The sequence below is a fragment of the Rhinopithecus bieti genome, unplaced genomic scaffold (assembly GCF_001698545.2).
Source record: "Rhinopithecus bieti isolate Rb0 unplaced genomic scaffold, ASM169854v2 scaffold_3734, whole genome shotgun sequence".
Lineage (NCBI taxonomy): Eukaryota > Metazoa > Chordata > Mammalia > Primates > Cercopithecidae > Rhinopithecus > Rhinopithecus bieti.
The window spans coordinates 1,986,250-2,010,623 of NW_016804423.1; the positions used below are offsets into that span (position 1 = coordinate 1,986,250).

Consider the following 24,374-nt stretch of genomic DNA (forward strand, 5'->3'; position numbering starts at 1 on the left):
TCCCCTTCCCGAGTCCAAGTGATCTCATTGTTCAGTTCCCACCTATGAGTGAGAACATGCGGTGTTTGGTTTTCTCTTCTTGTGATAGTTTGCTAAGAATGATGGTTTCCAGCTGCATCCATGTCCCTACAAAGGATGCAAACTCATCCTTTTTTATGGCTGCATAGTATTCCATGGTGTATATGTGCCACATTTTCTTAATCCAGTCTTAGACAGGACTCTTAACAGCATTACTCGTTACTATATGTTCCTAATAACCTTCTTTGTTAATTAGCATTCATCAACTTAAAGTGAATCAGAAGGAAAGCAAAAAAAAAAAAAAAAAAAAAAAACTAGTGGATAGAATCGCCTAATGGGAAAGTAAAAGAATAGAAGCTGTTGCTTATAAATATTGACAATATATAGACATTGGTTTACCACTACAGAAGAAATTGAGACTCTTTTCAGCAAACCTCAGATAGAAAACTCAAACCCGGCAGGGAAAATAATTGGACACATTTATATATGCTGAAAATGATCTCTTATTTATTTTGCTAAAATCCAATCTTCACATATATTCTGATGTGATATGTTGAATTCAAGGGTTTATCTCAAAACTTTGCATTTTAAATTATCACCACTTCCAACACCAGAAAAGTGGTTTAATTAAAAATTTAATTCCAACCACTTCTTTCCTAAGGATTATATTTTGCATCATATAAATAACATGTTAGAGAAAGGGATTATAAATTTGATGGATGTATGAATTTACTTTCATTTTGTGAATATTGATGATGTTTCTCAGAGCAGGGAGCTTATCTACTGTCAAGATTCAGTTGCATATACGTGATGATTCCCAGATCTCCACTCTATTTCTGCTGTGGGCTCCATATTGACTTTTTAATATCTCTATTAGTATAGCATGTTAAATTCAACAAGAGCAAAGTCAAAAGCCTCCCCTTTGCCTTCCATCATGATTGGAAGTTCCCTGAGGCCTTCCTAGCCATGCTGAACTGTGAGGCAATTAAGCCTCTTTCCTTTATAAATTACTCAGTCTCAGATAGTTCTTTACAGCTGTGTGAAAACACACTAATACAACATGTAACGTATTTTACAAAATATTTTTAAAAGGTTAGCCCCTGCTGTTTTCCTTGGCTTATTAAAAATTTAGTCTTAACCCTGATAACTTCCTCAATCCAATGATGATATTTTAATAACCTTTGACATTAGCCATATCAAAGGCAATCTGAAAATCTAAATAGATGCCCATATACTAAATTTACATGTAAGCCATTCCTAGCCCCCTAAAATAATAATTTTACTGATGGATTATGCTAATCCATAAAATCATTAAAATTTAGTGTGAACTGGCCAGAGATCAAAACTCAAATAGATAAGAAACTGTGGTTCAGAGAAGCTGACTATCATGTTCCCACAATTAATTATCCCAGCACATGGCCCATGAGTGTTTCTATAGGTTGAGAAGCAGAAACTATAATAAAATGAGAATCCCTTCTTCCCAACCCTTGGTCTATTGTTCCTTCTACTTTGCCACACTCTCATTTTTATATCATTTTCTCCAAAATTCCAACACCATATATGGCATATATAGGGTACCACAATAACCAGGGATTTTTGAAAAATACTGTACTGTATTGCTACCCTCTTAGATAAAAGTATTTGAAAGTTTTTTTTTTCCTTTACAAGAATTTTTCAAAAAATGCTAACCCCCCTAAGAAAATAGCTTCGCCTTGAGTATAGTTATAGCGTAATCTCATCTTAAACTTATCAGCAATTTAAAAATACGTCAATATCCGCTCTAATGGCTATTCTCAGAAGGACTGTGTTTCTTTATTTAAGCTGCACTGTGGGCCGGGCATGGTGGCTCATGCCTGTAATCCCAACACTTTGGGAGGCTGAGGCAGATGGATCACTTGAGGTCAGGAGTTCAAGTCCACCATGGCCAACATGGCAAAACCCTGTTTCTACTAAAAATACAAAAATTAGCCAGGTGTGGTGGTGTATGCCTGCAATCCCAGCTACTCAGGAGGCTGAGACAGAAGAATCGCTTGACCCAGGAGGCGGAGGTTGCAGTGAGCAGAGATCGTGCCACTGCACTCCAGCCTGGGTGACAAAGTGAGACTCTGCTTCAAAAAAAGTAATTAATTAAATAAAATAAAATGCACTGTGAACCGTTATTTCCAGCAAACCGTGCTCCCACGCTCCTTTCTCACCTGCCAGCACCACATAGAAGGACTGAGTTAACAGAGCATCCTGAGCTCCTAGTAGCTGGAGCTGTGATTCTCATACGTAACGTGCATCCAACTTAACTGGGGAGCAAGTTTAAAATGCAGTCCTCTCCAATAATGACTAAAGAGGCCTGGGGTGAAGTTTAAAGCATTTGCCTTTTTATTAAACACCAGAGGATGTTCTCCTTTAGGGAATCTGGAAAGCACATTTTGAGAGACACTAAAATTATTAGCCACATAGTAGGTGCTCACATTTCACAGTTTTGCATTGTTCTCTCACTTGGTACAAGGCACAGCGAGGGATGAGGCTGCAGACATAAACAACTCACTATTCCCCAGCTCTGGGCAACCCTTGGACCTTCTTTAACAAGGTGAAGTAAGCCAATTGCCCTTGCTTTCAGTTGAGGGAATTAAAATCCAGTGTTGGTGGATGGAGCTATTTCGGTGGTGCGCTCTTGCCTTTGGATTTCAGTTTCCTTGGTGATTAGCCAAGCATGAGCCTGACACCCTTCAGTTAGGAGGAAAATGCATGTGGTTTGGCATTTTGTAACTTTTGTTTTCTTTGTGGAGCCAGGAAACTCAGTATCTTGATGAATTTTGAGTCACAGACATGGTGAAAGTTTTATACCCCTTTTTTCATATATAGCTGACATAATTTATCTTTTAATTGTATTTATTGCGATGCTGGAGTGTTACAGCAAGTACTTCCAAAAAAGCCACATACTGTCACTGCTCTCAAGTTTATATTGCACCCCTCATTTGGCATCCACACTGTAGCATTTAAATGAGGATTGCTAACTGCCGCAGCATAAGCAAAATGCTAAGTTTTCTTTTGAGTTATTTTATTGAACAGAATCATTCCAAAGGAAATTTTGAATACATGACAATTTCCTTAAAGATCCATATTGAGTCGCATGAATGTAAATTTCTCTATTACATGCATGAGAGACGCTGCCACGTACTGCATGAATCCTGTCTTCCAATCTTAAGAAGGAAAAATAAATACATAAAGGCTGAAGATCAGTTATGTAAAGAGAGTGGGTAAAAGGAAGGCATAAACCTAGCCTCTATCTTTGGCTACTTTCATGCTTTTCTCCTTTCATCCCCCAAATAATAAACCAAAAAAGACAAGCAAGGCCCTGAGCCAAACAGCTGCCCTGAGTGACCCTGGAGAGCCTTCGACCTAAAATCTTCTCTCTGCTGCTCCAGCAGCACCAACCTGCTCTCCCCAGTGGCACAGCAGAGAGCAGATCTTTATCTGTCAGCAGACCTGACACTCCAGACTCACAAAGCTCTAGGTGAATTCTAATACAGGCTGAGTTTCTCCTTAGTGCTTTTTTTTCCTAGAAATGCTTCCATCTCACTAGGCTCTGAGGCTCACTTTCCTTTGAATTGCCTAGGAGCCCACTGGCCTTGTCTGCACTGTTTTACAGCTTTTCTTCTTCTCTATGCAAAGTTATTGCCTCTTCCTGGTGCTGGAGGCGGTGGCTGTCAGTGAAGTCCAGGGGCTGAGTATAGATGCTGATGAGCTTAATGGGCTTTCTCTTCTAGGGAGATTTCTTTGGAAGCATTTCCTTCATAAGTTGTCAGTGAATTTCACATGAGATAATTATGGGTCCAGAATGAGAAACTTTTTATTGGGAGGCAGCCTATTTAACAGCCTCGAGACAGATTACCTAGGTAATACCATGAGTCCTTCTCAAGTAAGTCATGTATAAAACTCTGGAAAACTGCAGAGAAGAAGGTACAGGTGAGCATTAGAAACATCAATTAGGGATATTCATGAGAAAATTATAGAAAAACTATGCAAAGGTAGGTAGGAACAAGCCTTTTTATTTATCTCCAAAGCCACTGAGAGACGCATAGAGAAAGAGGAAGAGAGAATGGGAGAGAGAGAAAGAAAGAGCTAGAGAGAGAGGTCAGCATTACTGTCTGTGTTGTAGATGAGAAGCCTTGGAAACTCAGTCACTTGCCCTGGTTATCCAGGCCCTGGGGCTTGTTGAAGCTGGACCCCAGAAGGTGTGTCACTGAGCAAGGCCAATGCACTTTTCACGACAGCTTGATGCCTCTTAGAGACTTGGGCCTAGAAAGGCAGAGTTGGCCTTGGTTGCTGGAGAAGCTGGAAAGGAGTTTATTGAAAGGAAAGGCAGCAGTGATGGCAAGGGAGGAATTTGTGAGTCGGGTAGAGGAAAGTGAGGAGCAGAGTACAGTGAGGAAAATGCTATAAAGCAAAGGATTTCATTAGGCAAAGTGTACATTTTTCTGTAAACAGTGAGGATTTATCAGGGATCCAACATGATCGATCATCAAGTTAGATTTTTTTTGTTTTCCATTAATGTCTTTTCTTCAGAATTAACTCCCAGGTTGTGATGCTTAACTTATGTGTTGGTTTCACTGGGCCATGGGATGCCCAGATGGCTGGTTAAACATCATTTCTGAGGGTTTCTTGGGCGTTTTGGGAAGAGATTAGTATTTGATCGTAGACTGATTAAGCTGATGTCCTCGCCAGCTTCAAGGGGGTGGGTGGGCACCACCCATTCCCTTGAGGGCCTGAATAGAACAAACAGGTGTAGGAAGGTTGAAGTCTGTCTGCCTGACTGCTTGAGCTACAGTATCAGTCTCCTGCCCTTGGTGCTCCTGGATTTAGACTGGAATCTACACTATGGGCTCTATGGCTCTCAGGCTTTCGAACTACATTGTCGACACTCCTGGGTCTCCAGCTTGCAGCTGCCAGATTGTGGGACTTCTCAGCCCCCATAATTACGTGAGCCAATAACTCAGACTATATATATTATACTCTTCTACTGGTTCTATTCATTTGGAGAACCCTGATGAATACAAAGCTTTTGTATTCATTTAAGACAAGAAGAAAACATTTGGGCTATCTTAGTCCAGATTATGATTTTTTTTAGAATCACATTTATTATATTTTTTAAAATCAAAATTTTAAAGAATCTTTTTAGTTGTGTTTATTGAAATCACAGTTTTCCTTTTAGTGTGCACAAGTTTTTAATGCATAGGTTTATTTCAGATTGTGGTACTGTGCTAAGATTCTAAATGGATATTTTTCTCCTAGCTCCCTGCCACTGTGGTGATATCAGAGGAGGCTTGGTAGGGGGTTAGGACCTCCAGCACTGTGCAGAGGTAATACCCCACTACCCAATTTATGAAGGCTATGTAGGGAGCAGTAAAGAAGTGTTTCAGCCCCTTCCACTGCTCATCCCACAGCCAGGGAAGAATGACTGGAGACTTAATGGAGAGGTAGATGCTTTATCTTCACCCAGCAATAATGAAGATTCATTCTTCTTGCATATCAGGGGAGGCTGGGTAGGGACCTAGACATCTACTCTGACCAGGCAGTAGTGTGTGCCTTCCTTCTCTTGCCAAGTGCTGAAAGAAGCCAGCTAGACAGAAAGTGATGCTGGAAACTTCAACACCCTCCTCTCAACAATTGGTGAAACAATGACATAGGCAATCAGCACGGGTACAGGAGAACTGAACAATACCATCACCAACAGGATCTACTCAATATTTATAAACACATCCGCCAGCAAAAGCAGAATTCATATTCTTTCTGAGTACCCATGGGACATGTGTCCAGATGGACTATCTGCTCGGCCGTAAAGCAAAACTAAGCAAACTCAAAAGAATTGAAATTATACAGAGTAGGTTTGCCTACTACAATGGAATCAACCCGGAAATCAGTAACAGAAAGATAGCAGCCAAATCTCCATAGACTTGGAAACTTAACAGTGCCCTTCCAAATAATCCATGGATACAAGGGGAAATCTTGAGAGAATTAAAAATAATATGCTGAACTTAATGAAAATGAAAGTACAACATGTCAAAATTGTGTGGCACAGCTAAAATAGTATTGAATGAGAAATGTATATCACTAAATGCATATGTTAGAAAATAGGGAAAGTCTCAAATCAATAATCTAAGCTCCCATCTCAGGAACCCAGGAGCAAAATAAACCCAAAGTGAGCAAATGGAAGCCAATGATAAGAAAAGCAGAAATCAATGGAATTGGAAGAAAAGGAGAAAATCAGTGAAACAAAGAGCTGGTTCTCTGAAAACACCAATAAAAATTATAAACCTGTCATATGAGTGACAAAGAGAAAAGAGAAAAGACATAAATAGCCAATATCAGTAATAAAACAAGGAAAATAATTACAGGCCCTGTAGACATCAAAAAGGTACAAAGGGAATATTACAAACAGCTCTCACACAGAAATTCTGTGACTTTGAGGAATGGATCAATTCCTCAAAAAACACAAGCTGCTTCAATTCACCCAATATGAAATAGACAATTTGAATAGCTCTGTAACTTTTAAGAAGTGAATTTGTAATTTAAAATCTCTCAGAAAAGCTTCCTATTCCAGATTGTTTCACTGGAGAATTCTACCAAATGTTTTAAGGAAAATTAAAGCCAACTGTACACAATCTTTTCTAGAAAATAGAAGAGAATACTCCTTAATTCATTTTATAAAGCAAGTATTATCCTAACACCAAAAACCACACAGTAACACACACACACACAGAGAGAGAGAGAAAGAGAGAGAGAGAAAATTAAAAACAACCCTCATGAATATAGGTGAAAAAATATGTTTAAAATATTAGCAGATAGAACTTAGCAATATATAAAAAGAATGGTTTTGTTTTGTTTTCTTTTCCTGGGGTGCAAAGCTGATTCAATATCTGAAAATTATCAAGGTAATCCATCATGTCAATAGGTCAAACAAGAAAATATACATGATTATATCAGAGGATTAAGAAAAGCATTTGATAAAATTTAACATCCAGTCATGATAAAAAAAAAAAAAAAAAAAAAAAACTCCCAGACAAATGGGAATGGAAAAGACAACCTGAACTTGATAAAGAGTTTATAAAAATCCTACAGCCAATATTATATTTAAGGGTGAAATCTGGATGTTTTACTTCTATGATCAGAAACAAGACAGGGATGTCTGCTCTCACCACTGTTAACATAGGCTGCTGGAAGTTCTAGCAAGTGTAATAAAGCAAGAAAGGGCATAAAAGGCAAACAGATTGGAAAGGAGGAAATAAACCTGCCTATTTATATGTGACATAATTGCCTTTGTGTAAAATCCCAAGAAGTCTACCGTTAAAAAGAAAGAAAAGAAAAGACTCAAAGAACTAATAAGTGAGTTTAGCAAGGTCACAAGACACAAGATAAATATTCAAAAAATCAGTTGTATTTCTGTATACTAGTAATGGGCATTGAAGTGAACAATACAATTACATTTACAATTGCTCATAAAAATGCAATACTTAGGTGTAAATCTAACAAAATATGTAGGGAACTTGTGTGGCAAAAACCACAAAATGCTGGTAAAAGAAGTTAAAGATCTAGATTAAAAGAAAGACATTTCATGTTTACAGATTTGAAGGCAATATAGTGTCAATTTAGTAGTAATCAGCATAGTAGTAGTCAGTTCTCCCCAGATTGACATATAGGCTAATGCATTCCTATCAAAATCACAGTAAAATTTTTGTAGATATAAAGGTATTAGATGATACCTTTCTAAAATTTACATTGAAAGGTAAAGAAGGTAGAATAGCTAAAACTATGTTTATAAAGAAGAATTAAGTGGGAGCAATTAACCTTCTCCATTTAAAGTCCTTAAAGCATGTTACACATAGGTCAATGGAGTGGAATAAGGATGCAGAAATAGAACCACACACACAAAGGGACTCCCTTGATTTTGGGGAAGTGAAATTGTTTATGAGTTGGCAACATGCGGGATCCGCGTGGTGATGTAAATATTCTGTATTTTCACTGCATTAATGTCAATATCCTGGTTGTGATAGTTTTGCAGGATGTTACTATTGAAACAAATTAAGTAAAGAGTACACGAGATTTATCTGTATTATTTCTTACAACTGTATGCCAATCTAAACTTATTTCAAAATTAAAACTTTAAAAATATTTAAAGGTAATAGAAACAGGATACATATAGACATAATAAAGGGCATGAATGGACATCATTTATTTCGATTTTCAAATTGCCTTTTTTTTCTTTTTCTTTTTCAAGACTAGAGTGTCACTCTGTTGCCCAGGCTGGAGTGCGGTGGTGACATGATCTCAGTTCACTGCAATCTCCACCTCCTGGGTTCAAGCGATTCTCCTGCCTCAGCCTCCCGAGTAGCTGGAATTGCAGGTGTATACCACCACGCCTGGCTAGTTTTTGTATTTTTAGTAGAGACGGGGTTTTACCATGTTGACCAGGCTGGTCTCGAACTCTTGACCTCAAGTGATCCACCCGCCTCAGCCTCCACATGAGCCGCTAGGCTAGGCCCTCAAATTGCCTTTGACAAGGCCAATATGAAACTTCACTAATCAAGGAAAGTATCATGGCTAAAAGACCTAATTTGGAATCCAGTAGTATTTTATCTTTAAATGAAAAAGAAAAATATTTGTGTATGCTTGTGTGTGCATGTTTGTGTTGTGTATTTAAATTACTTGGCTCTGTCCACTAGAAATACGTAGAAACGTTGGTTGATCCAATACTCGATCTCACAGTGTGCTGCTGTGAATCCTTACAGTTCAGAAGGTCTCCATGTCATTTCTCTTCACAAAAATTTGCAAGATGTCCCAGAGGGAATACTTGATTCCAGATTTAGCACCAGGAAAAGACAACAGCAAAACACTGTTTGCAACCGTGTGTTAACAATCCACTAATGCCAATTTTATGTGGTATATTATCAATTGTTTTCATTATTATGATAAAACGTATAAGCTATTCGCATAGTCTCTAACATTTGTGTCCATCTGTCAACTCAAATCCTGTCAGTACTGGTCACCTATATCTTATGGATAGGGTCAAAGGCTTTTAAAGTTGGAGGGCCCTTAGGTAATATTATTTAACACATTAAAAAAGAATCAAAGAATTTAAAGAGCTTGTCTAATATCACAAAAATAATCAAGCTCAGCTGCTTCACAATTCATTAACTTCATACAAATGTCCTTTTAGCAATAAAAAATGGCTTACTAAACACTGTGCTTCCTACAAAAAGCAAACTGCCATCAGCAAATGTTTGTCATTGTTTGTGGATGTTAAATGCATTTTCCCAGGTAACAGTGAATTGAAGTCTCCAAATGGGAGTTTTTTTACTTTAGTTTGAATGGAAGACCTTCAACGTCTTCTCTAGACATCCACGTAAACCAGGTGCCATGTATGAGAACTTTCCAAAGAACATTATCTTGCGGTGATGAAAGATTAGTTAGCATTATCTTAAATAAAAATGACAGCACAATGTTATGCTATATTTAGTTACAGTATAACCAAAACTTGCTATTCATTTCACCAAATAATTATTGATTGCATCCAATAGACAAGGCATTGTGCTGGCTGCTGCAGAGACAGAACTGATAAACACGTAGTCATTGCCCTCAAGGCACTTGGTAGCAGTTTTACTAGGGAAGCTTAGAAGCACCATCAAAAAACAAGCCCATAGCATGAACAAAGATAGACAAGAAATGTATTTAATGAAAATCCAGTGGTCCAGTTGTGCATGTGTTTGTGTGTGTGCATGTGTTTGTGTGCGTGTCTATGCGTGTCTGTGTGTTTCATTTGAAATCATCGGATTTCCATGCAGAGACAAAGCTAGAGTTGTAGATTGTGGCTATATAAAGGAGGGTTCCATATAACAGGGTCAGAGGTTCTGAACAGGAGAAATGACATTCTCAGTTTAATATATGCATCAAATAGCAGTGTTGCACTAAAGTGAGGATGTAAAAGGCCAGTGCTTAGCCTTTTTGACTATTTGTCTGTCAAAATAGTAAGTGATGGTTTTTACTAGTGTGAAGGTAGTAAATATAAAAAGCAGGGATTGAAGGGAAAATGAGGGGAAAACTGCAGCCATTGGCAGATGACAGGGAGCCGTCCTGGGGGAGGGGATCCCAGATGGCACCGCGGTTTCTAATCTACATAACGTGCAGCAGTGAACATGAGGAAGGAGAGAAGGACGAATGAATGATTCAGAGATTTCAAGTGAGAGAGCATTGAATTTTTAAGTAAGAAATATGGCCATCTTCTGAGAATGAGCCAATCTAGGCTGGGGCTGGAAGCTGGAAAAGAGGCAAAAAGATTTCTAACGGTCACTGTGAGGATTGTAATGTAGCATTACCAAGAGGTGAATCGGGGAACTTCTTAGCAGCCAGACAGGGTCCATCTGAGATGTCAGAATGAATTTGTGGCAGATGCAAATGATACCGAATTACAGTCAGATCCAATGATTGACCATGTCATTCACTACAATTAGGAATGACTAACTATGATGAAAAAAAAAAAAAGTGGTGGCAGCTTATCAGTGGCTTTTGCTACTTAAATGCTAAGCCCTAAGGTTCAGGTTTTCTTGAGACCTGAAAGAAGTCAAAATAGGCAATTGCTTTAGAAACTATGGATGAATTGAAGGAGGGGAGATGCCAGTGGGAACGAAAAGCAGGTTTAGAAAGTGGAAGAGAATAACATAGGCTATTAAAGATGAGAGTCAGGATTTGAATATCTTGGAGTTAGAGTGCTGCTAGATATTTGCACCAGAAATACTCAAAGTCATGGAGAAAGATACGATTGGAGGCATTTGGACAAGCTCTTTAGTAAATGCATAGTCTTTTTGATGTAACTGAAATGACATTTGAGGAAGCTAGGAATAAAGTGAAAAACTAATCACTGATACTCACAGAATTTGATTATCATACCTGTTATAAAGTATGTGAGAAGAAATTATCTCAACTTCCATTAATTTTCTAGAAGTGAATTGGAATAACTACTAAAGTCATGTGAGCATGGCTGGATAAGAGCACAGCACAGTAGGACTTTGTAGAGATTACCCACACTGTTTGTAACCTCTTATACTTCAAATAACTGTTTTTGGTCTACAAAGCAATGGCACGATCTTGGCTCACTGAAGCTTCCACCTACCAGGTTCAAGCAATTCTCCTGCCTCAGCCTTCCGAGTAGCTGGGATTACAGGTGCCCGCTTCCACACCCAGCTAATTTTTGTATTTTTAGTAGAAATGGGGTTTCACTGTATTGGTCTGGCTGGTCTCGAACTCCTGACCTTGTGATCTGCCCACCTCGGCCTCCAAAAGTGCTGGAATTATAAGCGTGAGCCACTGCACCCAGCCCTAACTTTCATGTATATCACATCAAAATATTAACAGTGTGGTAATGCATTTTTACTCTCATTTTACCAAGTAAGAAACTGCAGAACTGGAACATTGAATGACTTGCCTAATTCCACATAGCTCCAGTTGGCTTCTGAAGATGTGTTGACTTCCTCCATGGTTTTTCTGGGCACTGCTGTTCCTAACTCAGGAAGGCATAGGGAAGCCAAACCTCTAGATGGAGGTTTCTTGACCTCAGCACTATGAACATTTATGGCCAGATAATCCCACGCTGTGGGAGCTTCTCTGTGCACACTAGGATGTGTAGCAACATCTCTGCCCAACTATCACCCCCAGTTGTAACAGAAAAAATATCTCCAGAAAAGACCAAGTGTCCCCTGGAGGGTATGATTGAGAACCATTGCTCTAGATTATACATTGTTCACATTTAACAATGTATGGTGTGTCACATCATATGAAGCTCACATTTCAGTATCACTCAGCCGTGTGGTGGCACAAGTGCAAACTGGGTAATTAGGTAATGGTTTATTTGTACCTGAAAGTAGTTTAAGGTTTTGGCATTGTCCCCCAGCTCTACTGGTCTTCTGACCCAAATTTATTGGAAACCTGGGAGCGTGTGGGATGCTCTATTACTTCTGTTTTATTTAGGCCCTTGTAACAGCAAAGAATAAAAACTCAGCCTTTATGGGAAAGGTGGACATAACCAGGCACCGATTGTGGCAGATGCAAATATAAAAGCCTATAGAAAGGAACTTGCATCAGGGATCACCTGCCTTTTCCAGGTCCTTCCGCCAGCTGCAAAGCCCTTTCTTCATAGTTTCTTCTGCTGTCTCTGTCTAATACCCATCCATTGCAAACAATCCAGTCCTCTCTGGGCTCTCTAGACAAAATTCCCAGAGAACTCAGGTTAGCCATGCGTACTGCCTCATGGGTGACACTCAAATGTCCACAGGCATAACTCTTATACTCCCACCTGGGTGAGGCTCACTCTCCCTCATGGTGGTGGTCACTCTCCCTCAGGCGAGACGCAAATTCCCCCTCATGGCGGGTGCTCACCCTCCCTCATGGCAGATGCTCACTCTCCCCTCATGGCGGTGCTCACTCTCCCTCATAGCGGGTGCTCACCCTCCCCTCATGGAGGTGCTCACTCTCCCCTCATGGCGGTGCTCACTCTCCCCTCATGGTGGGTGCTCACCCTTCCCTCATGGCAGATGCTCACTCTCCCTCATGGCGGGTGCTCACTCTCCCTCATGGCGGTACTCACTCTCCCCTCACGGCGGATGCTCACTCTCCCTCATGACAGATGCTCACCCTCCCCTCATGGCGGGTGCTCACTCTCCCTCATGGCGGTACTCACCCTCCCCTCACAGCGATGCTCACTCTCCCTCATGGCAGATGCTCACCCTCCCCTCGTGACGGGTGCTCACTCTCCCTCATGGCGGTGCTCACTCTCCCTCATGGCGGATGCTCACCCTCCCTCATGACGGGTGCTCACTTTCCCCTCACAGCGGATGCTCACTCCCCTTCTTGGTTGTTGCTCACTCTTGCTCAGGAGTAATGAGGCTTCACTGGTTTTGTGCCTCCCCTTATCCACTCCCGGTTCACACAAGGTAGAGAACAGACTGTGACACACTGACCCTGGTGCTATGCCCCAAGGTATATTTTCAAAGGTAAGCCTTTTAAAGAATGTATGGCTGATCAGCTTTCCATGACCGCTGAGATTTCACACTTAGTTGACACTAAGAGAGCCAACAAACTATTTCAGTCTTCAAAGATCAAGTTTCCCAGCCTCTACTAGTATGCTGATAAAATTATATCGTAACATCCTTCAAACTGATTCATAAGTCACCTATGGTGAAGAAAATTGTCCTTTAGAAATCCAGAATTAATTATTTCCTATGTGTTCTTAATTGTAAAGACTTCGGAGTACTAATTCTTTAAGTATTCAAGCAGAACTTTTAAAATTAGGAGACTATTAAATTTCTCAAACTGAAATCACACTTCATTCCCAAAGCTTCCCAAGTATGTTTACTGCATTTAGTGCGTTTTCTGAGCAAGTTAGAGTCCTTAAGAATAAAGGAGACTACGTGAATGTGAACTATCACTATTTGCTCTTAACTTGGCGATCAAAGGAGACCTTTACAAGATAGAACAGAAGAGCCGTTCCGTTGTTTAATGTACAGAATGAGAACAGGCAGATTATAGCTTTGAACTTGCATGTAATGTGAACTCTAAGACCTGAAGACACTTCTTTTATGAATAATTTAAAACTTCACCTGGGTCAAGTTATCCTTTAAAGGAATTTATTTTCACAGTCATGTTTAATCATTAGTAATTTTGCTGCTTTCTTTTATTCTAGGTAATGTATGATGTTGTTGGGGCAATTGAAAAAAATAAAGACTCCCTTTCACAGAATCTTCTATTTGTAATGAAAAGTAAGTTGATTTATTTTTCCTGCCCTACACTGGTTAAAATGCCATGCATCCATTATTTCTCTATCTCTGAATATTTTCCTATAAAATATGTACCAGCTAAAGCATAATTGAAATACCTTTTGCATTCTAATGCCTAGAATAATAAGAAATGGGTATTGCTGCACTATATGTTTGCTACAATGGAATTTGGAGTCCGGTGGAAACCATAATTTAACCAAGCTTTTAGCAGATAGAAATGTAAAATACCTTTACTACTTTAGTGGGTTGAATATAGAAAAGCTTTTCTGTGAAGACTAATGAAGATGAGTATGACTTCCAACTTTATTTAGGCCACAATAGGGTGAATTTCATTACTTAAGATGACTCTGGAGCACAACTAAGGGTGGTATTTTATTCTTATGTACTTTCAGTTATAAAATATTAATGCTTACTATGTAGGAGGAGTAGAAATGGAAGGAGTATATATATGTATACACATGTAAGTTTAAATTTATGGGACCCTTCTACTTAGTGAGCATTAATACTTTATATGCATATATCTACTATAATTCTACACTATATACAAGACCATATACAAAATGTATATGTGTGATAATTAAATGTGTATTCATACATATATACATAATTCTGTCTCTAGTAATTATTTTCATAGCAGTTCTGCAGTGATTCACATTTTTCTAATAACCTTTTTAGTGAATTAAAACATTGCATCTTGTATGCTTTAAGTTGCTTTAAATGAAATAGTCATTCATCTTTAAAAGAAGCACAGGATAGCTTTTCATGAAATAGTTGAATGCTCTAGCATTGAAAATAAGAAATCCATATCACTTCTGGTTTGAGAAACATATTTGCCTCAAATTACAGCAACACAGTTGTAATACATTGTTTTTCACTGAAGATTGTTCTGCTTGCCTCTAGAACTTAGGTTTATTGTGAGCTCTCTTAGCTAAAACTAACGGAAAAAAAAACAAGGAATAACATTATGAAGATGGAAAGAACTGGTCTTATTTATCATCATTAGAAAATTTTCCTTTTAGTGTGCGACTATTTGCACTTTTATTTATAATGCACTTCCCTATCTTTTAGGAAGATCTAATATATACCAAGTATTTAAAAGTTTACACAATGCTTTTCTTCTTTTGTATTTCATGGTGATAGGATGTATGTGTGTGTGTGTGTGTGTGTGTGTGTGTGTGTGTGTGTGTGTATTTAGAATGAAAATATGATGGCTAGTGATATTGCAATTCTACTTAATAGAGTGCCTATATTTTAAAATCATTCTTTTATATAAATTTGTACACAAAAAAAAAGTTCCAGGAAAAATACAGTTGAGTCTTTTTTTTATTCTTTAGGAGGTAGGTGCTTCTGAGCAAAAGGACAGAATTTACAATGTGCCCTTTAGTATTTTGTATTTATACAGGAGGTGTCAGATTTTTTTTTTTAAAGGGCTAGAGAATAAATATTTTAGACCTTGTGCACCATAAGATCCTTGTTGCAGTTACTCACCTCTGCTGTTATAATGTGAAAAACAGCTGTAGACAATACAAATGGATGTGACTGTGTTCTGATAAAATTTTATTTACAAAAACAGGCAGTGGGCCATGTTTGGCTCAGGAGCCATGACTGCTCACTCACTCTATCATAAAAGCAAAATATTTGTGGTTGCCATCATGTTTTATGAATCTGTGAAATACTTTGATGCTTGTACATCATTATTAAAAGCAAATGTAATTCATAAATAATAATTTTTATTTGCAGTTACTTTGCTTATAGTATCTAATTCAATTTTCATAGCATCAGAAAGCTCCCAGTTGAGGAAGATGGTGAAGTCTGTTGTAGAATGTACACAAGCAGAGCTGTGTCTCTGAGGCCGCTAACCAGGTGCCAGGTGTAGCCAGGGAGCTTGGAGACAGCTCATAGAGACACGCAGCAAATACACTCATTTGTGCCTAAGATTAGAAGTAAAGTCTACTTCACTCAAAAGGAGGCAAACAACAACAACAAGAAGAAGAAAGCCCAAATCCAGACTTTTAATTCTACTCACAGGAATAGGAAATTTTAGGATTTAGGAAAATTTAGGATTTACTGTCAATTATGTTAATAATTATTGAGTCTTTTTTTTTTTTTCTTTTTTTGCTGTGTGTCTCTGTACACTTGCTTATAAGTTAGCTTATCCCACTTTACAGGTAGAAAGACCCTGGACAATGATTGTAGATCCCAGTAAGGGACACTTCCGCTCTCAGTATGTATGTAGAGTGACATGAAGAAAATGGTTTGTGGTCAGTGACTCCTTGTAATCCCAATGAGGTAAATATGCCTCTTCACCAGGAGTTCCTTTGCTAGGTTTTAAGAGGCAAATAGATGTAGAGTTCTCTTTTAAGTCCCGGAGGGAACTTGCTGTCTCCTGCCATGTGCTCAGCTGTGGTCAGGGCTCTCCCGTTAGGGTCCCAAAGCATTATGGCATCTCCCTGTGTCCATAGGGTGACATGAGTCTTGCTATACCTGCAGCCTGACCACATGATTCAGGGAAAATACAAAACTGGGTCAGTTACATATTTTGGACCATATTTATGTCTCATGTTTTCAGTTTTTTAAATCTTTTATATTTTTCTTTTAAAATTTTTTTTGCACTACCTACCTTCTCAGTAATGTTTTCAGTTTTATTAGAGGCATTTTCTCAATTATAAGAATAAAATGTTGCATTGCTTATCTGTGTTTTCACTTATACATAGACCTGCTATAAATATAAATAATAATTGTTTAATTATGTATTTAAATTGGCTATACTATTATGTATTTATCATTGAACTTTTTATTTTGAAGTGGTTTTAAACGTAAAGTGACAGAATTATTATAAAGTACTCCCAGGTATCCTCTTCCCAGGTTCATTTTTTTCATTTCCTTTCTTTTACTGTCTTGCTATCTTTCTATCTCCTTCCATCTTTTGTTCTCCTCTTTCCTTCCCGTGTCCCGTGTGTGTGTGTGTGTGTGTGTGTGTGTGTGTGTGTGTGTGTGTGTGTTTACTTTCTGAATCATTTGAAAGTAAGTTGCTTGCCTCTTCTTGTCTAAATACTTTGGTGCCCACCCTAAGAGAAGGGACATTATCTTAGATAACTTCAGTAAGTTATCAGAATATTCAACAGTCATGTACTACTTATATCTAATCCAGAGTTCATATAAAGTTTTACCAATGGTCCTACTAATATTAGTCTTTTATGGTCATTTTCTCCTAATTCAGGATCACTGATTGCATTCAGTTATAATTTTTCCTTTAAATCTGAGACAGTTCTTTAGCTTTCCTCTCTCTTTCATGACATTTTTTTAAATGCCAGTTAATTCATAGAAATCACTGTGTTTGAGTTTATATTAGAAATAGGTTATGAATTTTTGACCAGGAGTCCCAAGAAGTAGTGGGGTATCCGTCTCGGCACATTACATTTGGAGGCGGTCACGGTTTGAAACAGGTTCACCATGAGCACTGTGTAAGGTGGTGCTCTTCAGCTTCTTCTAACATCAAGCTTGCTGTTTTCCCTTTGTTATTAATGAGTAATTTGTGAGAAAGTACTTTGAGACTATGTAAATATTCTGTTCCTCATCAAACTTTTACCCATTAGTTTTATATACATTTATGATTCTTGCTGAAATTGTTTCTCACGATTGCAAAATTTTGATTTTCTTACCCCATCTTTCCATAAACAGTGGCATTCTACTATAATAATTCCCACTTCTTTATCTATTAATTAATTGATTAGTGTACACTCATGGATTCTTATGTTGTTCAATGAATAATTATTCATTACTATCATTATATTGATGCTAAAATTGTTTAAGATTTGAGCAGTAAGAACCCCTTCAGGTTAGCTCCTATTTCTTTTTGACATATTCTCTTGACTTTTTTTTTAACACTGCCTTACATTCTGGCCTTCCAAAAATGTTCCAGAATCATTCATCTTGCCTCAAATCTAGAATCAGACATTTGTTCAGGAAGCCTTGATTTATCTTAGAAAAGAATGGTATTCAGAAACTCCAAGATCTGGGGGCTGGGTGAGCTCATTGCTACTGGGGTATGATTGCTTTTAGGACCTTTCAGAATTTGAACATTTAAGATGTAAGTATAGATAACATATAGGTATATAGATCTGTAACTCTGTATTAAGAATCATGGATTTCTCTTGCTCTCTCTAATTTTATCCCAACATCACAGGGCCTCTTTTGCATTACATAATTGTATCTCCTTTTCCTGACAGTTCTTCCTGCTTCCCTGTTCGTTTATTACCTAATGTAGGGATTTTTTTAATGGAAAGCATTACAGATATATATTATGTCACCCGTATTTTGCACCTGGGCAGGCAAAATGATTTGAGTGTGGAAAAGGTAGAAACTAAACTGCTTTGCCATGAAACGTTGCCAACTGTCTGATTGGCGAAGCATAATCCTAGTGATTTATGTTCATTATTTCACGTTTTAATTTTGCAATGATTCTCAAAGTAGGTACTGTCATCATTACTTTATAGGAAAGGACACTTAGGCTTAAAAACTGCCTACATGCAGATATAAGTAACACAAGAAACATTCCTTTTGATCCTTAACCAGCACATACATTGTTTTCCCTATGATTTTAAAATTTGTAACCCAAAATCCACTCATCTGAGCTCCAGTTTCTCCCTGAGGTGTCAAGAAAGGAATATGGACTCAGAATTATTTGATTTTTATAACTTAAACATGAAAATGTATCATTTTGCTTTTACCTTTTCAGCTTAACTGTGTTTTTTTGTTCTTTTTCTTTGTTGTTGTTGTTGTTTTGTTTTGTTTTTTAAATAAAAGGACACTTCTTTTCCCTTCTTTCACCTAGCAACTGCCACACCAAGTAAGGCAGGTCCTCTAACAGGTACTTACAGACGGCTCTGATACAGGTGAGTTAGGTCCTGGGGAAACATTTTCCTGAATAATTATTTTCCTGGAATGGGGCGTTTCTAATAGAGTCCGTAAGCCTTCATGATTTGACAAGTGCACAAAAGCCCCTTAAGTCTGAGCAGGTAAGATTTGGTTCTGAAAACTAGGATAGAAGTGTTACTTAGAGAACAAGGCCCAGTTGGGATCAAGATTCCTGGTCAAGGGTAGTGAATATCATAATTTGTCAATGATGTTAAATAGTGGAGGAAATAAAATAAGGATACAGGAAAACGTAGACTCCTCAATCTGCTGAACCAACGACATCTTGCACCAAGTATGTATCAGTGGCTAAAGCTCTTGTATGAGGAGTAAGTTCAATGCTTAAGTAATAATTTTAGTGCCACTTATGATATTCATTTATTTATTTCCTAGCTAGTGAAAATGTCGTGATCAATCATTTGTTCCAGTCGAAATTGTCACAGACAGGATCCCTCGTATCTGCCTATCCTTCCTTTAAATTCCGAGGACATAAGTCTGCCCTGCTCAGTAAGAAAATGACAGCTTCTTCAATTATTGGAGAAAACAAGAATTATCTAGAACTTAGTAAGGTAGGAGTTCTTGTGATTATTGTTGGGTTATTTTTAATTTTGATGAGTATATTTGCTTCTTTTTTTAAAAAAAGCACAATTTTGAATACCAAAGAAATAGATATTTTAATAGTAAGTGTAGTCTGAGTCATTTTATTGGTTGTCTGTGCAACATCCCAGTTATGTTTCATCTCTGACTGCCTTTTTCATGAATAGAAGGTAACTTCAGATACTGTAGGCTTAGAGGGAGTAAACTTAGCTATCTTATTCTGTTGATATTAATCACTTCCGATAATTGAGGTCTCTAAATGATAAATTGTTGTTTCTCTTATAGACATAGGGTATTGTTCAGGTGCTAGGATGTTTTTACTGCATATTTGTAGAGTTTTAATTTTATTGTATTATACTCATTTGTAATGTATATTTGTCTCACAAAAGTTTGGTTGTATATACAACCTCAAGATTCTATGTGGCAAAAGAGAACTAAAAACTCAGTGAAGAGTTGTTTCAAACTGATAGGAAACATGTATGGAGTGTTTTAGGTTTCTTAAGAATCCAGTGCCAGATGGTATTCCAGAGTGTTTTGCTTATGTCTACCGAAACTATAAAAGATGAGGAATATATTTGGGAAGGTGTTCAGGACAATCAATTTTAGAAATGCAATTGTTGCAGCTTCTGGAATACATTTTAGCTTACCAGTTAAAATAAAAGCATAATTCAATTCAATTCTATTTTAGAAGAGTCACCAAAATGTGTGTTAATATGAGTGTGAGTGTGTGAGTGTGTGAGTGTGTGAGTGTGAGTCTCCAGCCAGTGGATTCTAGAATAAAAGATCCTTTGATGTGGTTGTTTAGAACTAAATGGTCATGAGAAGTCGTCTCCGCCACATAGGAAATGGCATTTAGTACGTTAAAAAAAACACATACACAAGGTTATCCTTATGAGAAAGATCTCTATGCCTGGAGGTCTTCCTGAACCTTCTGGTCCTTCTTTTCTCAATCATCCTAAAAGTCGAGAGCAAAAACTACCACACACAACTAACCTCAATTATTAAACATTACGAGGCCTCGATGCCATTAGTCTTTTCCCTGCAGGACTGCAGAAGGCGGGTAACTCACAGTAGTTCCTCCACCCAGAAAGGGAACTGGAGTGTTCCATTTCAAGGGACAGAGAGCTATTTATTATGATTATTCCTTAAATGTTCTACTTCTCACTTCCCTTATTTCTTCCCTTCAAACTCCCTTCATCCATGCACAGCCACCCCTGTGGTCAGGAAAATAGGATTTTCCCTACTCTGTAACTGAGTATGACACATTGTATTGTGTTTGTAGAGAATGGGTTGATCTTGGCCCAGTCACTTCATTTTACGTTCCCTCATCAGTTCCAATGAATCACTTCAGATTGACGGTAGGTCTTAACAGAAGAAAATGAGCTATTGTCATAATAGCAAAAGCACTAAATCCACAAGAAAGTTATCTCAGATTTCTTCTTGTATCAAGACCTTTTTTAAGAAAAATGATTTTAGATCAATAAGTCTATTAGTCTAATACATAATTTTGTGAAATATAATAGTAGGTTAGTGGCTGAGGTTCCTTTTAACCCTGGGTGGAATTTAATTAATTGCCTCTGGCCTTTCTTTCTGCCCTTTCTTTCGTTTTGGGCTCATTTTCACTGATTTTATGTCTCTGTCATCATGTAATCTTCGCTACATAGGATTGTTTTTTCTCTTCAGGGCTGTACATATTTACTTATTTGAAAAAAAATAGAGTCTATTAGCATTTTTTACAGATAGGTAATTGAGTAACCTTTTTTAGTAGTTATAAAACGAGGAAGCGGAGGAAAGGGAAGAAAAACATGGTAAGAAAGCATCAGACCATTCATTCATTCAATTCCTGAGTGTACTTAAATTTAAGGGAACAGACCAATGATAATTGAAACATAAAATTTTTGTAACATAAAATAGCATCATTTTGCCCTAGAGTAAACTAAATTTCATGATAAATATGAACAGTTAGTAGCATAACCAGGATATGGTAGTGAGTTTATTGTACCACCAAGCAAATCAGGATCTATGTTTATTGTCACACTAAAATGGGTGCAGGATGTTGATAGATCTGATTTACACAACAGCCCTATACGTGAAAGGTTGGCAGTAACAGTTGTGATTTTACAAGCAGTTGCCCATTTCCTCAACTTATACACCATTACGAAAATCACTTGGCACTGGTTTTTATAAACTGTTTTAAATCCACATTTGCCTGTAAGTGAATGTACATGGATGTGAGACTTAATTTTTTGCTCTTCTGAACTGAAATTTAGTAAAATAAATTTGCTCACTTTTTCTTATTCTTCATTCTTTCTTCTTTCCTTCCTTTTTTCCTCTGTCTTTTCTTCTTCCTTCCTTCTTTCTCTCTCTCTCCGCTTTGTTTTTTTCGCTTTCTACCGCCTTTCCCTTCCTTCTCTCGACTCCCCTTCCCATTCTTTCCGCCTCCCCCTTCTACTCCCTCCCGCCCTCCACCCTCCCATTGACCCCCTCCCCTTCGCCTCCTCTCTCCTTTCTGCTTCATTGCTCCCTCCTTTCCTTCTTTTTCTTTCTTTTTATTACAGTTATTAAAAAAGAAGGAACTTCTACCCATTTCTTCAAAGATTTGGAACGAGGAGATCCAGTCACCATAGCATCACAACTCAGGGTTAGTGACGTTTTCAGATTTCAAAATTAATGTATGTTTATAGCAACTAAAGAGGGTTTATGTACTTTTTTTTTTCCCCATTTTTGGCAACTTAAATATCTTCAGAAAAAAGTAAACATACACACACACACACAGAGTAAATGCATAATAAGATTTAAAGATATAAAGACTTTTATTTAAAAACTGCTTTATATTTTTAGCTAGTGTCTCCTTTGGAGAATCAGTTGGGTTTTACTTCTCTCCTTAGAAATCCCTGACGGATATTCTTGGAAAACTTCAGAAGTGCACTCCACACTTCATTCACTGCATCAGGCCCAATAATTCAAAGCTGCCAGATACTTTCGATAATTTTTACGTGTCTGCTCAGCTGCAATATATTGGGGTCCTGGAGATGGTGAAGATCTTCCGATATGGATACCCTGTTCGCCTTTCCTTCTTGGATTTCCTGTCAAGGTAAATTCTTCTGCTCTGAAAATTGTCGTTTTAGCTGCTGTTCAGTGAACTATACTGACACTGACACTATTGCAGCAAGGATCTTCTGTTGTCTTTTTTGGCATTGCTTTTGTTGTTTACATTTTCCTATCTCCAACAAACAAAATATTCTGGGAAACAATGAAAGACACTGACAAAGCTCACGTAAAAAATTAATTACACTGCACTGAGGACAGTGTCTTGGAAACCATTCTCATGTGTGGCTTTCAAAGCTTTCAAAGTGTGGCTTTCCTTGAATTAAATTTTTATAAAATGATTGCATGTGATACTCACTATTTATTATTTAAAAGGAGAATATATATAAGTGATTATTTCCCCTTTTATATATGAACAAATATTATTGAGATCAGTGGTTGGCAAACTACTCTCATGGGCCAAACCCAGCCTACCACCTGTTTTTGTAAATAAAGTTTTATTGGAACATGGCCACAATCATTTCTTTGCATATTGTCTGTAACCACTTTTGCACTGCAGTGGAGATAGACAGTGTCCCATGGTGTAAAATATTTGTAAAATGTTTGTTATCTGCCCCTTTAGAACAGAAGTTTGTTGACCTCTATTTTCTTCAATAAATTCAGCTGAAAAACACACTGTGCACAAAACAGTGCACTTATTCCTAGGATAAACTCTTGTCAGGTGGCCTCGTCTTCATGTCTGTATTAGCCTTTCTCTGATGGTAGCCTTATCCCAGCCATTTGCAAGAAGAACCTAAACTCACCCAAAAGCAGTAACATCCCCTCAGGCTACGTATTTGTTCATATGTATTTTATTTGATCAGAAACTTTAGTCTGATTTTAAGTAAATTATAATCCTCACTGAATAATCCATTTTAAATAAATTGGTTGATGGATAGTAACTTAATTTACAGATAGATGCTACTAAGCACTATTCCAGGCCTCATCTTTAGGTACATTGTTGTGCTATACACTCTAGCTTGATGAATGTCCCAGTTTAGGTAGGTAAATGCGTGTGCAAATAATGGCCATTCAGTGCTTGTAATGCTACAAAGGGTTGGAATATTGCAAAGTGTTACAGACGCATAGTAAGGAGGTAATTTGGGATCAGAGATGGCTTTCAAAGATATTTGAAAGATATTACAATCCTGGTGAAAATAATGAGACTATCTGTTTTTAAACGTTTAAAAAATAAAACGGGGTGGGCAAAAAGGAAATCAGAAGACATTTGGCAATTCTATATAAAATAAAATGAGATCTTAAAATAATACTGATGTAAACTAATATAAGTATTGCAAGTGTGAAATCTTGCATTTATGTTTAAAATTAACGGTACAACTACAATATGAAAAGTCTGTTTGATAAACCATTCATCCAAAAAAGAGAGATTTTAAGACTTTCGTTGACTAGTTCGATGCGAGCCACTATTTTGAGGAAGCTGTGAAACAAAAACAAAACAAGCCAGCCAACAAACTTAAATCACTACATTTGAAATATTTAATTCAGAACAAAGGGAATAATATTTAAACGATGACTAAAATTCTGTGTTTAATTTTTATAACATTTGTTTTTCCAGAAGAAAGAAGCCACATTTACTTATCGTGCATGTTGGTAAATTTTATAAAGACACATAGAAGAAAATAAACAACATATGAGTTCAGCTTGAGCCTTCCATTTTAAAGGGGTGATAGAATATCTTTAGAAGATAGAAGATAAGCAGAACCACATGGGGATGGATGTATTTAAACTGTAGAATATGTATTTCAGATAGACAAGATATTTGTGTTTAAAATTTAAAAGGTGCTTGTAAATAAGATAATAGACATGTTGTCTCTTAATTTATAAGGAATAACTACGAAGGTGGGCTTACATAGAAAACAAGAAAAGCTGGATATAACACCTCTGCAGCTTGTTGTGGACAGGAGTCTTGGTAGCTCTCAC

General features: G+C 37.5%; 1 protein-coding gene across 1 annotated transcript in view; it reads left to right on the forward strand.

Moving 5' to 3' along the window:
* MYO16 (myosin XVI) overlaps positions 1 to 24,374 on the forward strand; it is a 638,577-nt gene that overhangs the window by 449,621 nt on the left and 164,582 nt on the right. Inside the window, 5 exon segments of the mRNA XM_017868179.1 lie at positions 13,742 to 13,817; positions 19,143 to 19,318; positions 21,443 to 21,557; positions 21,905 to 21,987; positions 22,235 to 22,440. Of these exon segments, the coding sequence (XP_017723668.1) occupies positions 13,742 to 13,817; positions 19,143 to 19,318; positions 21,443 to 21,557; positions 21,905 to 21,987; positions 22,235 to 22,440 (656 nt within the window).